At 41.2% G+C, this 15,884-nt stretch overlaps 2 protein-coding genes across 3 annotated transcripts in view; both read right to left on the reverse strand.

Annotated features, from left to right (window-relative positions):
* Positions 1 to 516: 516 nt before the first annotated feature.
* Positions 517 to 5,699, reverse strand: aar2 (AAR2 splicing factor). Of its 2 annotated transcripts, none has more exons than XM_034172607.1 (4): positions 5,610 to 5,699; positions 4,399 to 5,187; positions 4,068 to 4,297; positions 517 to 1,571 (listed from the first exon to the last, which is right to left on the reverse strand). In XM_034172607.1, exons 2-4 carry the CDS (start codon positions 5,156 to 5,158, stop codon positions 1,404 to 1,406), a joined length of 1,158 nt encoding a protein of 385 aa, XP_034028498.1. In that variant the 5' UTR covers positions 5,159 to 5,187; positions 5,610 to 5,699; the 3' UTR covers positions 517 to 1,403. The 2 variants fall into 2 exon arrangements, with proteins under 2 accessions (XP_034028498.1, XP_034028497.1); XM_034172606.1 differs by lacking the exon at positions 5,610 to 5,699 and adding an exon at positions 5,412 to 5,600 and having other exon boundaries at positions 4,399 to 5,178.
* A 2,224-nt stretch (positions 5,700 to 7,923) lies between these two features.
* Positions 7,924 to 15,884, reverse strand: part of prpf6 (PRP6 pre-mRNA processing factor 6 homolog (S. cerevisiae)) — a 43,573-nt gene continuing 35,612 nt past the window's right edge. The window contains exons 19-21 of the mRNA XM_034172608.1: positions 10,592 to 10,706; positions 10,124 to 10,250; positions 7,924 to 8,626 (exon numbers count right to left, since the gene is read on the reverse strand). Of these exons, the coding sequence (XP_034028499.1) occupies positions 8,474 to 8,626; positions 10,124 to 10,250; positions 10,592 to 10,706 (395 nt within the window). The 3' untranslated portion in view covers positions 7,924 to 8,473. The remainder of the gene's footprint in view (positions 8,627 to 10,123; positions 10,251 to 10,591; positions 10,707 to 15,884) is intronic.

Consider the following 15,884-nt stretch of genomic DNA (forward strand, 5'->3'; position numbering starts at 1 on the left):
AAATCAGGACACTTTATGTGGACACATTTTTGTCAGGCTGTGATGATGAATCTGACTGAAATGAACAGATAAGACTTTATATTTATTCCATTTGTGAATGGTTTTAATATTTGAAACAGTCTGAACTGTTTGCATGAATGCAGGTTTCGGTTGTTGAGCCAATGGACAGCATCAATGGATGTATTTCGACTGAGTAACTTACAAGAAATGTGTCAACAGTTACATAACTTACTTACAACTTATGGCCCGTGTATGCGAGACGTATCAGCCATACGCTGGCATGCATCGAAAATATTGTGCATGGCCAAAATTTTTCGACGAGTATCAGCATGCTTCAATGTGCTCTTAAGTTACACAAAATTTACCCATAACTTATTAAACATATGCCAGCGTAGGCCAGCGTTTTTAATACAGTCGGCATATGCTGGCTAAATCATCAAGGTGTGACAGGGGTGTAATCAGTGTAAGATCCAAAACGTCTGACAAACCGTAGTATGCACTGAGAGGAAAACTATCCATTATTCATAGAACATTTTAATTTTAGAGCATACCTACAAAAAGTACAGCTGAAAATACATTTTTGCCACACTGCAGGACAGGCACCACTTTCAGCCATAACAGCTTTACAGTCTGCATGGTAATGAGTACACTTATTTTGAATTGTGAATCAGAACTGTTTCCAGTAAAGCTTCCTCAAACCAGAATAGGCTTGGTTCCGAGTAACCTTGGGACTGTCATTTAGTTCCACTCAACAGCTGTTCATTGTGTGGAAATCTACATTTTGAGATGCACAGAGCAAGAATGTCTTTAAAGCTCAAGGCTACCACCTAGCGGAGGAGGACAGGATTACACCACTAATAAGTAAAGATGCACTGTGCAGAAGGGTGATCGGTGCCAGTCCCACCACGAGGATGCGCACCCAAATCCATCATATAGACCTCACTATAGCTTTATTCAGTCTGAGATATGTCAGAACCCTTTGTAAAAGCTGAATCCTTGTTACTGAGGTTCAAGCCTTATTTTGTGCTGAGAAAGTGACATTTCCCACAATCATCATTTGAGTGCTACAAAACACTTATTTTCCAATTACTAAATTCTTGGCAACTGTACGATTTGTATAAAATTAGTTCACAAATTTTGAGTTGCTGAACTTCAGTGAAGACAGAAGTCTGAAATTATGAAAATACAAGTGATTGATTTAATTAACATGTAACAGTGGTTCTATTGCTGCCCAGCAACACAGAATTAATACGGCAGCTAAACACAGTTATGGAACACACTGTGGACATGTGGAAACCTGCTCATTTTTAAAAGTCTTTGGTCTCCTTTAGTCCCTCTGACAGTTTCCATCTAGTTCCAGTCCTTACTTCTGGTTTTTATACAGAGTCCAGACCCCAGCGGATTCAGTCCAGTGTGACACCTTCAGGGAGCTCAACCACCACAGGGGCACAGTCATCCAAATCTGCCTCAAAATCCCAGCAAAACTTCTTGGTCAGGTGGGCTTTGAACTTGTCTGCTCTCTTCCGCAATGTACTGTCTACACCTGGACCACTGGTGAACTGGAAAAACTCCTGTGAAAAACAAGTTATATTATCTTTGTAAAATAACAGACTGCGACAAGCCAATACTCAGCTGAGGTCCCCCACCTATTATGCTGTTATGTACATGTGATGGGTACATACAGGTGTTAACAGATAAATGTGTGCATTGAGTTTCTATAGAATGATATGCCACAGAGATGCAATTTCAGTGAAGAGTGCAAATCACTGCTGATATTGAAGTGCCTGTGTACTGTTAAGTGTAAATTTTACATAAGACGAAAATGTGCACATAAAAGTGAAAGCAGCCATCCCCTTTTTAAATAATTGTCATGTTTGTCCTTGACCTTGAGGTCCAAGGTCAAATGCAGTCAGGTCAAGAGAGTCAGGATGCATGATTTCCTGTAGGTGTTCAATGCAAATGTTAACTACAGAAGTTATATTTGCAGAGATAAAGTGACAATCTGGGGTCATGCGGTGGGTTTCTTTGTCAGTCATGATCTTGGATTACCTTGAAAATCTGGACCACGTCTGGGCGTCACATTTATGGCTGTACACATTACAGTATAGTATGGGTGTATACTATGTATGCAAGGGGTAAGCGAAAAATCTAGAGCCTTCAAAATGTGATGGATGGATGGACGCACAGAATCCATTTCAATGCCCCCCTTATTTCATTTGGGGGTGGGGAGGAATTACACCGTACAGTATATAGCAGGTGTCTACTAAAACGTGCGACCTCTGGGACAAATAGCGATGGGTTTGACCAGCAGTTCAGTTGTATGCCTTTGAATAGACACACATAGTATCTAGAATGCTACAGTGTTTACACTCTCAGTCAGCCAGTGGTATGTTGCCTAGTGTTTTACCTCTACATCGACATCGCAAGATCTATGCCAATTCCTCAGTAACTGCATCAAACATAATGACGCTGTGATATTTTAAATTAAATTCAATTAATTTATACAGTGCCACATCACAAAATAAGTTGCCCCAATTAAGGCACAAACACTCTGTCAGGCCTTTTCTTGATTATAGGAAGAAACCTTAAGCAGACCATGAAATAAAACAAAAGCAGAAAAAGGATTTATCTAACATGCAAAGAGAAATGTTGCAGTTAAGCAACCATAACCAACTGGGATTCAGTGATCACAATGACTGACTGCTCAAAAAACAATAAAAAAAAAAAGGTGAAGAGCAGAAGTGCAGTAAAATGGAAAACAAACAGTAAGTCAGTGTTTACACATCATTTTTTTTTTACCAAAACGGTCCACTGATCAAGAGGGACACCTCGGCTCACAAACAGTTCCCAAGTAGACCCCACTCGTCTCATAGGGATCCACACAGGGTTTTAAAATGGGACAATCTTTAAATTTACACCAAAAAAAGAACCATTTTGTCATTGGGACCACAACATGGTGAGTACGGCCCTTGTTATCACCAGGAATGAAAAAAAATAAATAAAAATACCACTGGTCCGAGAGAACATATGTAAATGGATTCCTAAGACCTACATAACTATAAGGTAGGTCACATAATTTGATACTTTTTTGAAAGTTACACAGTTATTTTATGGTACACATAGTTTTTCATGTGGGCTTTTGGTCCAGTCTACTGCCTGTAGGACTGTTGTGGTTCTTTCACCTTCATCAGACAATTGCCACCAATATGCACTGAGATTTCAGGCCAAATGTGAAACAACTGGGATGAGGATCAGCACCTCCAAATATGAGACCATGGACCTCTGCCAGAAAAGGGTGGACTCAGAGACCGACAATCAGTCTCTGGGTCAGGGCAGAGTTATTGCCCCAAGTTGACGAGTTTAAGTATCTTGGGGTCTTGTTCACGAGTGGGGATAAGTTGGAGCGTGAGATCAATAGGTAGATTGGGGCTGCATCTCATGTTTTGCGGACACTGTAAGGGATTGTCGTAGTCGTTCACGAGTGGGGATAAGTTGGAGCGTGAGATCAATAGGTAGATTGGGGCTGCATCTCATGTTTTGCGGACACTGTAAGGGATTGTCGTAGTCAAACAAAGAGCTGAACCAGAAGGCAAAGCTCTTGACTTACCCATTTTTCTGCTCCTATCCTCACCTATTGTCACAAATTTTGCATAATGATCAAAAGAACAAAATCGTGGGTACAAGTAACAAAAATGACAGAATGATAGATATGCTTGAATATTTGGGATCAACTCAGAGTATAGTCAGGTGCTTCTTCACATCAAAAGCAGACAGCTGAGATGGTTCGGCATCTGGTGAGGATGCCCCAGTCGTCGATACAGTGAAGTCTTCCAGGCACATCCAACTGGGAGGAGGCCCAGGGGAAGACCAAGAACACACTGGAGTGATTATATAATATTTCTCTGATGGCTTGGCCGAGGATAGAGAATTGTGGGAAGATCTGCTTGGTCGGATTAACAGCAAAAAGTGAATGAATGTAGTCCCCCTCCCCCAAAAACAATCAAGTTAATTGTATAAATATTCATGCTTGCCCATTTTCCAATTTAAGGTTCTCATGTTGTGGGTACCTGCAGTGTAGTGGTGAGAAAGTTGTTCTGAGACACGATGTCAACAAAGAAGTCCGGTGGAATTTCACCAAGCTGGTGGTAGAGCACAGCGATGAGACCCAGATAGAGATCTTTGCGCTTACATATGGAGTCTTCTGAGCGACACAGCAGAGCCAAGAGGCACTTCCAGTGCTCAAAGCCCTCATATACATTTCCAATCAGGAAGCACACAAATGCAAACTGCAGCTCACCTATGAGGAAAGAAGGAATGAAGACATTTTTTACAAACACTGTCCAAACAGCTTTGGGACTAACTTTCTGGTACTTTGAATTCACACCTGTGGTTACTTACCTAACAGGCTGAGAGGCTGTAGCTTGTAGTATTTTTCCAGTACGGTCTCTAAAGCATAGCTCAGGTCCATGCTACACTGGGTGATCTGGGCCGGCGTAGCCCCAGGAGGGTAGGTCTTCTTGGGGATAACAGAGAAACGCAACTCTGTCCCATCCCTCTGCTTCATCTTGGGAAGCCTGTCAAGCCCCTCTTTCATGTTCTGGCAGGCTGTGTCGTTCCTGGGCTGCTCTGCCCTGTCCTTGGTGTGCTTAAAGTGAACCTCAGGTACAACATCACTGAAGGAGCATACACGACCTGACAGAGGCTGGAGGTTTTGGGCCATCTCTTCATTCAAATGATCAGTAAGGGACACCCACTTCCTCATCACCTCGTAAGGGTAAGGACCAAGGAATGGGTCCAGCTCTTTCAAGGTGGCCCGGATTCGAGTGACCTCCTCCTCATTCTGAGAAGCTGAGAAGTTCAGATCTTCTTCTTTGGGATCCCAGTTAGCCAAAAGGATCTCTCTAGGTTTGAGAGTGAGGAAGAGGCCGGTCTTTGGGCCAACTTCATTCCCACAGCTGGGACTGTTCACAGAGCAGTAGTGGAGAAAATGCAGACCTGGGGGGATCATCTTCACACCACGAAAGCGGGGACCAACCTGCCAACTCTTACAGTCAATTCCCAGTTCTGTGCCCTGAGGAACACCGAGAAACACCAGGGTGGCCCCCTCCTCAAAGAGCCTCCGAGCAACATCCGGATCCATGTTCACACTGCTGGCCATAATAATCACAACACTGTGACCTAAAAAAAAAAAATTAAACTTTGTGTCAAAGATCAGCCGTCACGTCAGCAGTTCATGTTCACACTGTTGCCTCAGTCACTTGTGAAATATGCTTCGGAAGGATGCACCTGTGAAAGTCTGCCTATAAACCGTTAGCCATGAATTAGCTTAGATAATAGTAACTTCAGCTGGTTTTCTAAAAACACTAAAGAAAACTGGCGCCAGTAATAACGTATAAGAGCCACATAAATACCTTAATTGTAGACAAAGCCGTGTGAGTAAAACGCACTAAAGACGTCAGGGTTCGACACACGGTTCGAAAGTTTCGAAAATCTAATCACGTGATTGACTCCACTTATTTAAGATTCCGACAGTAAGCCACAACTTTACAACTGCATTTTAAAATATTTTCAATCATATGGACTTTGATATCTGTGATCAAACGACTGTAGACGCTTCAAAGAGGCAAAACTCTCCCCATTTTGTATTTGGATAGTATCGCTTCGATGCTGTGCGACACATGATCATCCGGAGAGAAACACTGCCACAAATACAGTTCCGAACCTCCTTAACGTAAATTCTTTTTAAGCATTTATATTATTTCCTACAAGTCAAGGACTGGCCAGAGCCAACTAAAATGAAGCCTTTATCGTGTTTTAGTGTCTAAATTGTGCATTAATCATGCTGTGTATTTAATGTCGACATCCGTTCGTTTTAACTGTTTAAGAAGTTTCATTAAGAAGATCCATTCAGTTGTTTAATTTTGTAGAAAAAAAGCAGATCACAGACATGACACAAAACTAAAGTCATTTCAAATGGCAACTTTCTGGCTTTAAGAAACACTATAAGAAATCAGGAAAAATAATTGTGGCAGTCAGTAACGGTTACTTTTTTAGCCCAAGCAGAGGGAAAAAAATATGGACTCACTCAATTCTGAGGAATAAATTATGGAATCACCCTGTAAATTTTCATCCCCAAAACTAACACCTGCATCAAATCAGATCTGCTCGTTAGTCTGCATCTAAAAAGGAGTGATCACACCTTGGAGAGCTGTTGCACCAAGTGGACTGACATGAATCATGGCTCCAACACGAGCGATGTCAATTGAAACAAAGGAGAGGATTATCAAACTCTTAAAAGAGGGTAAATCATCACGCAATGTTGCAAAAGATGTTGGTTGTTCACAGTCAGCTGTGTCTAAACTCTGGACCAAGTACAAACAACATGGGAAGGTTGTTAAAGGCAAACATACTGGTAGACCAAGGAAGACATCAAAGCGTCAAGACAGAAAACTTAAAGCATTATGTCTCAAAAATCGAAAATGCACAACAAAACAAATGAGGAACGAATGGGAGAAAACTGGAGTCAACGTCTGTGACCGAACTGTAAGAAACCGCCTAAAGGAAATGAGATTTACATACAGAAAAGCTAAACGAAAGCCATCATTAACACCTAAACAGAAAAAAACAAGGTTACAATGGGCTAAGGAAAAGCAATCGTGGACTGTGGATGAAAGTCATACTCAGTGATGAATCTCAAATCTGCATTGGACAAGGTGATGATGCTGGAACTTTTGTTTGGTGCCGTTCCAATGAGATTTATAAGGATGACTGCCTGAAGAGAACATGTAAATTTCCAGTCATTGATGATATGAGGCTGCATGTCAGATAAAGGCACTGGGGAGATGGCTGTCATACATCATCAATAAATGCATAAGTTTACATTGATATTTTGGACACTTTTCTTATCCCATCAATTGAAAGGATGTTTGGGGATAATGAAATCATTTTTCAAGATGATAATGCATCTTGCCATAGAGCAAAAACTGTGAAAACATTTATTGCAAAAAGACACATAGGGTCAATGTCATGGCCTGCAAACAGTCCAGATCTTAATCCAATTGAAAATCTTTGGTGGAAGTTGAAGAAAATGGTCCATGACAAGGCTCCAACCTGCAAAGCTGATCTGGCAACAGCAATCAGAGAAAGTTGGAGCCAGATTGATGAAAAGTACTGTTTGTCACTCATTTAAGTCCATGCCTCAGAGACTGCAAGCCACTATAAAAGCCAGAGGTGGTGCAACAAAATACTAGTGATGTGTTGGAGTGTTCTTTTGTTTTTCATGATTCCATAATTTTTTTTCCCCTCTGCTTGGTCTAAAAAAGTAACCGTTACTGACTGCCACATTTTTTTTTCCTTATTTCTTATAGTGTTTCTTAAAGCCAGAAAGTTGCCATTTGAAATGACTTTAGTTTTGTGTCATGTCTCTGATCTGCTTTTTTTCTACAAAATTAAACAACTGAATGAACATCCTCCGAGGCCGGTGATTCCATTTTTGCCAGGGGTTGTATAAAAACCCAGAGCTGCCAGAGGGGTGGGGGAATCACGTTCTCATTACATTCATTTCAGTAATTGTACCTCTTTCATCTACAATTATGACCTCAACCCTTTTTAGCAAGTTCGTGGATCCACTCGTCTGCCTGGGTGGTTGCCATCTAGGAACCAAGGCGGTTCCATGGTGGTGTAGAAACGCGGCCTCAGCGCATGCTCCCAGCTCCCTTGTTTCAGGGTTGTCACAGGAAATCCACGGCAGGCCTGCTTGCATGTTGATTTGGCACAATTTTTACACTGGATGCCCTTCCTGACACAACTCCATCTTACAAGGAGAATGGGCAGGGATGCATTTTGAACCAGGAACCTTCTGCACTGGAAACAAGCACACTTAAAAGCTTGGCCACATCCCTTGCTTTCAAAACTAAACAGTACAATTTTCAAAGCTGTAGTTTTATTTTGATTTGATGTCAAGCTACAGATTTGTGAACAATTTTACCAAATGATAACACTCATACTAGTATTACAAGTACTCATAATTGCATCCCACTAAAGTATCATCCAAACTCATTGAGAATTATCGAATGTCAGAAACATTTATCCCCATATCAAAATAATCAAACTTTTTCAATGAAAGCACAGAGGGAAAAATTACTACGTGGGTGGGAGGGATAAAGTTTTTAATCAGATCTTGACTGGACTAAGTATGTGTATATACTGTAACATGTTCAAACACTAAAACTGACAAACAGAAAACAAAAACAATTTTAGATTGAGCTCATCACCTCTGCACTTTGCCATATCACATTTTGACTATGCAATAAAAATGTGTACACGCAGTTGTGTGTGTATATGTGGTATGAAGTATGGACGATTTTTGAACATTCTCATTGCATGTTCTTTAAAAATGTTTTTCTCTTTGCAGATGCACAGTTTATAACTCTTATCCTTGGAGTGCCCCAGATGTTTATAAGTCCAAATGTCTTCAGAACGTGTTCTTGATCTTGCTTGCCACCTCAGCAAGGATCTCCCCAGTCTTCTTCTGCCAGTTGAGGACGTGTTTTGATTCAGCACACCACAGCTCTCCGTGGCGTGGTTCAGCATTCTCACAGCGCTTTTTCACCTCTTCCTGCTGCTCCTGTTGGATAAGATGAAGCACCAGTGGAGTTTGTATCGCATTTACGTGAAAGACTTAAAGTGGATATGACACCTAAAAAATTAGGTAAAACTGATATAAATATCAAAATATACATACAGTATAGTAAGTTGAAAGTGGTTTTAATTATTATCACTGAGAAATAAAGTTTGTACAGTTTCTCAAAAGTGTGTTTCTTGGAAAGCGCGCTGGTAGCGTTCCATGAGCGGTCACGTGATGCCGTGACGTCACAGCGTGTAGAGTCCTGTCTTTGTCTGTTAGATTGACAACAGGAACAGATAGACCTCAGCATGGACAGTGACGAGATCAAGAACTTTTCTGACTCCTCTTCAAGTGTGGATTATTTCTGACTCGGATCCTGAGGATGGCGCAGCAGTGTTTAGACCCTACAGATTGGAGCCGTATCTTTCGGACGAACATTCAAACCAGGAGCATTCTGGCAGCGAAAATAATGCCGACGGTGTTTATGGCGGAGCTGAAGCAGAGGCAAGAGACGTGCCAATTCCGATGGATTTTGAAAGGCTGCAGAATATGGAATGGTAAGGGAGGCTTTGATTTTTGTTGCTGCTGTTTATAACACTATAATTACTGTATAGCATTTTCGATTCGAGCCTCTGTTTACTGCCTTTGTTATTGTTCCGGAGCCGCGACAGTGTAGCTATTACTTGTGGACCACCGTCATTACCTGGCATTGCATTCGTCCGTGTTTAGTTACTTTATTTTCACAAAAGAATAGGAAATAAACAGCGAAAGTTTCGAAAATGATCGCCAAAAACAACAGTTTACATGCCACTGCCATGTTTACATGCCGGCGCCGTGTTTACTACATAAGTTCCTTGACCATTTCAAGATTATTGTGAACATACTATTTGGGGTTGACATTTTATGTGTTCCTGTGAGCAGTGAAAACATGGAGACGGTAGAGGAAAGTGTCTGCTGTCGGGAGCAAATGCGTGTGTGCGAGCGGAGGGAGCGGCAGCCGGACATTTCGTGCATCACACAATACCGCGGCTTTTGATCAATCTGCCTGGACTTGAAAAGGCTAAAACCTTTCGCTCTTGTGTTTGTGCAATATGCTGCGACACACTGGTCAGGCATATCGACAAACAAGTCCCTGAGAGCTGTGTTTAATCAAAGTTTCTGCCGCTAAAAAAAGTGTAAACAACGGTCGCCAGGCGCACAAGCCGATACGGTCTACATGTAGTGACGTATTTTAGGCTTGGTGCTCAGCGGGAAGCTGGTCACGGGGCGTGCACATTTTTCAGTGGTGGGACGTTCAAATGTTATATATAACGGGAGAATCGCGTCCATTTTCCCAAAACGCTTAGGTTGACCGAATTATATAACCTTTGTTACATGTAATAAGACTATGTTGTCTTTAAGTGTCATATCCACTTTAAATAACAACTCACTATGTTTGTGCAATTGAGCAAAACCAAGATGTATGACCAGAAGTGGCAACAATCCTAACATCCTTACTTCGGTGCCGTGCTGGAGTTCAAATTTGTAGAACAGACCCCAAGCATCGCCTAGGTCTGGCTCAATCTTCACGGTCCTCAGGAACCACTCTCTGGCTTTAGTGATCTTGCGTTCACTCCAGAACAACCTACGGTGTGTATACAGGAATAAATGTGAAATAATAAAAATGGAACTGAATTTAGAAAGAACTGCAAAGAACACAAGAATTGTGCATTTACACATAAGTTGTTAATGAGGACTGTTCTCGTGATGTAGTTGGCCTGTTAAAGATGGTACTGAAATAGGACCTCCCCCACTGCAACTTTATTTTGCACTTTATTTTGCTGCATTGTGTTTTGTGTGCTGTTTAAAATTTCTGCCAAAATAGATTTACTGTGTTGAAAATGCAATAAAGTTTTTGTTGTTTTTTTTTTTTTTTGAATAACACTGAACTCAATGCCTATAATGGAAAGAAAACTTATATCATACTTAGCTACAGCCAGCAGGACGTGAGGATCATGTTCACACTTCTTCAATGCATCCACACTTTTTGTCTTCCTCTGGGGCCTTGCCTCCAAAAACACTGCCTCAGCCCACAAGATACCTTCAAAAGGAAATACTAGAAATGAGCTGGAAAGTTCACAATTACAAAGACATATGTAAATTTACTGAAAAATAAATCTATAATAGCAAATATGCATAGGCCCAATCCACAAGTCGAATACCCCAAAAATTGCCATTCGTGTCAACATCCCCAACCGCATTTTAAAAATAAATGTTGATTCCAGACGACATGATATTTTCATGCAATTCCCCTGTACGGATCACAAATCAGCTATGATCTATGCCAATAAGTTACCGTTGCTAGGATAACTGGGCCAGCCAACAGAAGCTAAAGAAACCCCTGAACAAGCTGTTGGAAACACACTAGTCTTTGATCCATACTGATGTCACACAGTTGCCACATTATACACCATCACCAGGCTGAATTGTTGATACAAAGGACAGATCTATGCTTTTATGTTGTTTCTACTAAATTCTGGCCTACCAAAGACATCCAGTGGCCAAAATAGGTCAATGGTTAGCATCCCAGTCTCAACCATACAGTTAAACTGGACGAACCAGAACCCTTAATAGTTGGACCTGCATTCTTCTACAAGGACATCAGCATTGCCAGATACCTCTATCCACCGACCACATGACTCCATAAGCCCTTTCCAGATGTCTCTTCACCTCAGAGTCAGAGACATGGCTCTCACTGTCGAGCTGACTGAATGTCTTAACAAATATGACATTTTCAACTCAAAGACACATGGCACTGCCGGTGGTCAAGTCCAGGAAGTCATTAAAAGCCAGGAAAAACAACTAAAGATCTTAGCTCTAGTCAAAGACAATTGCAAACCCAAACATTCAAGACACTTTATGCAATACAATTAGAACATCTACTAATTTCACAAAGAACACAGCATCATCTGCAAAGTTAAGTTTCATGAAACTTTAATCACTGACAAAAGCACTGAACACCAAGACAGAACCCATTACTTAATCCATGTCAGCATTGAAAAGATTGGGAGCCAGACCTATTGGGTGTGAAACCAGATTGCTCTGGTCAAGGAGCAGCAAGGATATGGCAGTGTATATTACTGACGATGACCCTTGCAAGCACCTTGCCCAGCACAGACAGCAGTGTAATACCACTGTAGTTATGTCAATCCAGACGATCAGCCAGAGAGGGTCAGAAAATCTTTTCTTCTAGTCTGTTACAATGATCCCCGTCTCCCAAATGAACGAAAAGATTGTCAATGACACCAAAAAAACAACATATCCACCCGCCTGAAGAAGTTCAGCCCTGATCACTGCTGCTTTACTCGCCCTCATTTGTTTAACCAGTTTTGAAATCCTACATTGTAGTTCACAACTTACTGGAGAATCAGCCACAACTCTGGCACAGATATGACCAACATACTGAGAAGCAACCTTATACTGTATAACTGCTCAAAGAAAGGGAGCTGACTATTAAAAAAAACATCTTGGTGGCCATCAAGATGGCCATCTTCACCTGAAGATGGTTTGGTTTTTTTTTGTTGTTGTTTTGCTTTGTTGTTTTTTTTAGTCTGATGTTTACAGAAATTATTTTCACACATTTTAAAACTTTAACATATTGTAAATATGTTTTTGCTGTATCTGTTAATTTTGGCTCTCTGTTGGGACTGTTTACACAGAGACTGCTACCTGCTGCTTTGGACTTTGAACTAATAGTCTTTTTCAAGACTTTTTTACTTTTTTATTTTTTTTTTTTTACTTTTTTACTTGACTCTACTGGTGGTCGGCTCTCACTGCGGTATTGTATCACTTCTTGTTCCGGAGCACAGCGGTGTTTTTCTGTATCTGTTAGCTGTTTGATCTGCGCAGTTAGATTGATCTAGTTATCTAGATTACGATTTGTTTCCCAGTGTAATCTTTACGTGCCTTAACTAAAGCACTCCTTCTGCTGAATCACCTCTAAATTATTTACACATTATTCGCTTTGCGTGTTTTTAGGAATCCGCTAGCTTAGCGTAGCTACTAGCTCTTAGCCGATTTAGCATGGCGGCTTCTCCTGTCTCTCCCGCACTTTTCTGCTCTGGGTGTGAAATGTTTAGTTATTCCTCGGCCTCCTTTAGCAGTAATGGTACTTGTAATAAGTGTAGCTTATTCGTAGCTTTGGAGGCCAGGCTGGGCGAATTGGAGACTCGGCTCCGCACCGTGGAAAATTCTACAGCTAGCAAGGCCCCTGTAGTCGGTGCGGACCAAGGTAGCTTAGCCGCCGTTAGTTCCCCCCTGGCAGATCCCGAGCAGCCGGGAAAGCAGGCCGACTGGGTGACTGTGAGGAGGAAGCGTAGCCCTAAACAGAAGCCCCGTGTACACCGCCAACCCGTTCACATCTTTAACCGTTTTTCCCCACTCGACGATACACCCGCCGAGGATCAAACTCTGGTTATTGGCGACTCTGTTTTGAGAAATGTGAAGTTAGCGACACCAGCAACCATAGTCAATTGTCTTCCGGGGGCCAGAGCAGGCGACATTGAAGGAAATTTGAAACTGCTGGCTAAGGCTAAGCGTAAATTTGGTAAGATTGTAATTCACGTCGGCAGTAATGACACCCGGTTACGCCAATCGGAGGTCACTAAAATTAACATTGAATCGGTGTGTAACTTTGCAAAAACAATGTCGGACTCTGTAGTTTTCTCTGGGCCCCTCCCCAATCAGACCGGGAGTGACATGTTTAGCCGCATGTTCTCCTTGAATTGCTGGCTGTCTGAGTGGTGTCCAAAAAATGAGGTGGGCTTCATAGATAATTGGCAAAGCTTCTGGGGAAAACCTGGTCTTGTTAGGAGAGACGGCAGCCATCCCACTTTGGATGGAGCAGCTCTCATTTCTAGAAATCTGGCCAATTTTCTTAAATCCTCCAAACCGTGACTATCCAGGGTTGGGACCAGGAAGCAGAGTTGTAGTCTTACACACCTCTCTGCAGCTTCTCTCCCCCTGCCATCCCCTCATTACCCCATCCCCGTAGAGACGGTGCCTGCTCCCAGACTACCAATAACCAGCAAAAATCTATTTAAGCATAAAAATTCAAAAAGAAAAAATAATATAGCACCTTCAACTGCACCACAGACTAAAACAGTTAAATGTGGTCTATTAAACATTAGGTCTCTCTCTTCTAAGTCCCTGTTGGTAAATGATATAATAATTGATCAACATATTGATTTATTCTGCCTAACAGAAACCTGGTTACAGCAGGATGAATATGTTAGTTTAAATGAGTCAACACCCCCGAGTCACACTAACTGTCAGAATGCTCGTAGCACGGGCCGGGGTGGAGGATTAGCAGCAATCTTCCATTCCAGCTTATTAATTAATCCAAAACCCAGACAGAGCTTTAATTCATTTGAAAGCTTGTCTCTTAGTCTTGTCCATCCAAATTGGAAGTCCCAAAAACCAGTTTTATTTGTTATTATCTATCGTCCACCTGGTCGTTACTGTGAGTTTCTCTGTGAATTTTCAGACCTTTTGTCTGACTTAGTGCTTAGCTCAGATAAGATAATTATAGTGGGCGATTTTAACATCCACACAGATGCTGAGAATGACAGCCTCAACACTGCATTTAATCTATTATTAGACTCTATTGGCTTTGCTCAAAAAGTAAATGAGTCCACCCACCACTTTAATCATATCTTAGATCTTGTTCTGACTTATGGTATGGAAATAGAAGACTTAACAGTATTCCCTGATAACTCCCTTCTGTCTGATCATTTCTTAATAACATTTACATTTACTCTGATGGACTACCCAGCAGTGGGGAATAAGTTTCATTACACTAGAAGTCTTTCAGAAAGCGCTGTAACTAGGTTTAAGGATATGATTCCTTCTTTATGTTCTCTAATGCCATATACCAACACAGTGCAGAGTAGCTACCTAAACTCTGTAAGGGAGATAGAGTATCTCGTCAATAGTTTTACATCCTCATTGAAGACAACTTTGGATGCTGTAGCTCCTCTGAAAAAGAGAGCTTTAAATCAGAAGTGTCTGACTCCGTGGTATAACTCACAAACTCGTAGCTTAAAGCAGATAACCCGTAAGTTGGAGAGGAAATGGCGTCTCACTAATTTAGAAGATCTTCACTTAGCCTGGAAAAAGAGTCTGTTGCTCTATAAAAAAGCCCTTCGTAAAGCTAGGACATCTTTCTACTCATCACTAATTGAAGAAAATAAGAACAACCCCAGGTTTCTTTTCAGCACTGTAGCCAGGCTGACAAAGAGTCAGAGCTCTATTGAGCTGAGTATTCCATTAACTTTAACTAGTAATGACTTCATGACTTTCTTTGCTAACAAAATTTTAACTATTAGAGAAAAAATTACTCATAACCATCCCAAAGACGTATCGTTATCTTTGGCTGCTTTCAGTGATGCCGGTATTTGGTTAGACTCTTTCTCTCCGATTGTTCTGTCTGAGTTATTCTCATTAGTTACTTCATCCAAACCATCAACATGTTTATTAGACCCCATTCCTACCAGGCTGCTCAAGGAAGCCCTACCATTATTTAATGCTTCGATCTTAAATATGATCAATCTATCTTTGTTAGTTGGCTATGTACCACAGGCTTTTAAGGTGGCAGTAATTAAACCATTACTTAAAAAGCCATCACTTGACCCAGCTATCTTAGCTAATTATAGGCCAATCTCCAACCTTCCTTTTCTCTCAAAAATTCTTGAAAGGGTAGTTGTAAAACAGCTAACTGATCATCTGCAGAGGAATGGTCTATTTGAAGAGTTTCAGTCAGGTTTTAGAATTCATCATAGTACAGAAACAGCATTAGTGAAGGTTACAAATGATCTTCTTATGGCCTCGGACAGTGGACTCATCTCTGTGCTTGTTCTGTTAGATCTCAGTGCTGCTTTTGATACTGTTGACCATAAAATTTTATTACAGAGATTAGAGCATGCCATAGGTATTAAAGGCACTGCGCTGCGGTGGTTTGAATCATATTTGTCTAATAGATTACAATTTGTTCATGTAAATGGGGAATCTTCTTCACAGACTAAAGTTAATTATGGAGTTCCACAAGGTTCTGTGCTAGGACCAATTTTATTCACTTTATACATGCTTCCCTTAGGCAGTATTATTAGACGGTATTGCTTAAATTTTCATTGTTACGCAGATGATACCCAGCTTTATCTATCCATGAAGCCAGAGGACACACACCAATTAGCTAAACTGCAGGATTGTCTTACAGACATAA

The sequence above is a fragment of the Thalassophryne amazonica genome, chromosome 6, assembly GCF_902500255.1.
Source record: "Thalassophryne amazonica chromosome 6, fThaAma1.1, whole genome shotgun sequence".
In the NCBI taxonomy this organism is placed as follows: Eukaryota; Metazoa; Chordata; class Actinopteri; order Batrachoidiformes; family Batrachoididae; genus Thalassophryne; species Thalassophryne amazonica.

Coding starts and splice junctions, on each gene's coding strand:
- aar2 (XM_034172607.1), bottom strand. CDS start 5,158: ATGGCCAGCAGTGTGAACATGGATCCGGATGTTGCTCGGAGGCTCTTT. Junction 4,298..4,398: donor ACAGCCTCTCAGCCTGTTAG/GTAAGTAACCAC, acceptor CTTTCCTCATAG/GTGAGCTGCAGTTTGCATTT. Junction 1,572..4,067: donor TTCTCACCACTACACTGCAG/GTACCCACAACA, acceptor TGTTTTTCACAG/GAGTTTTTCCAGTTCACCAG.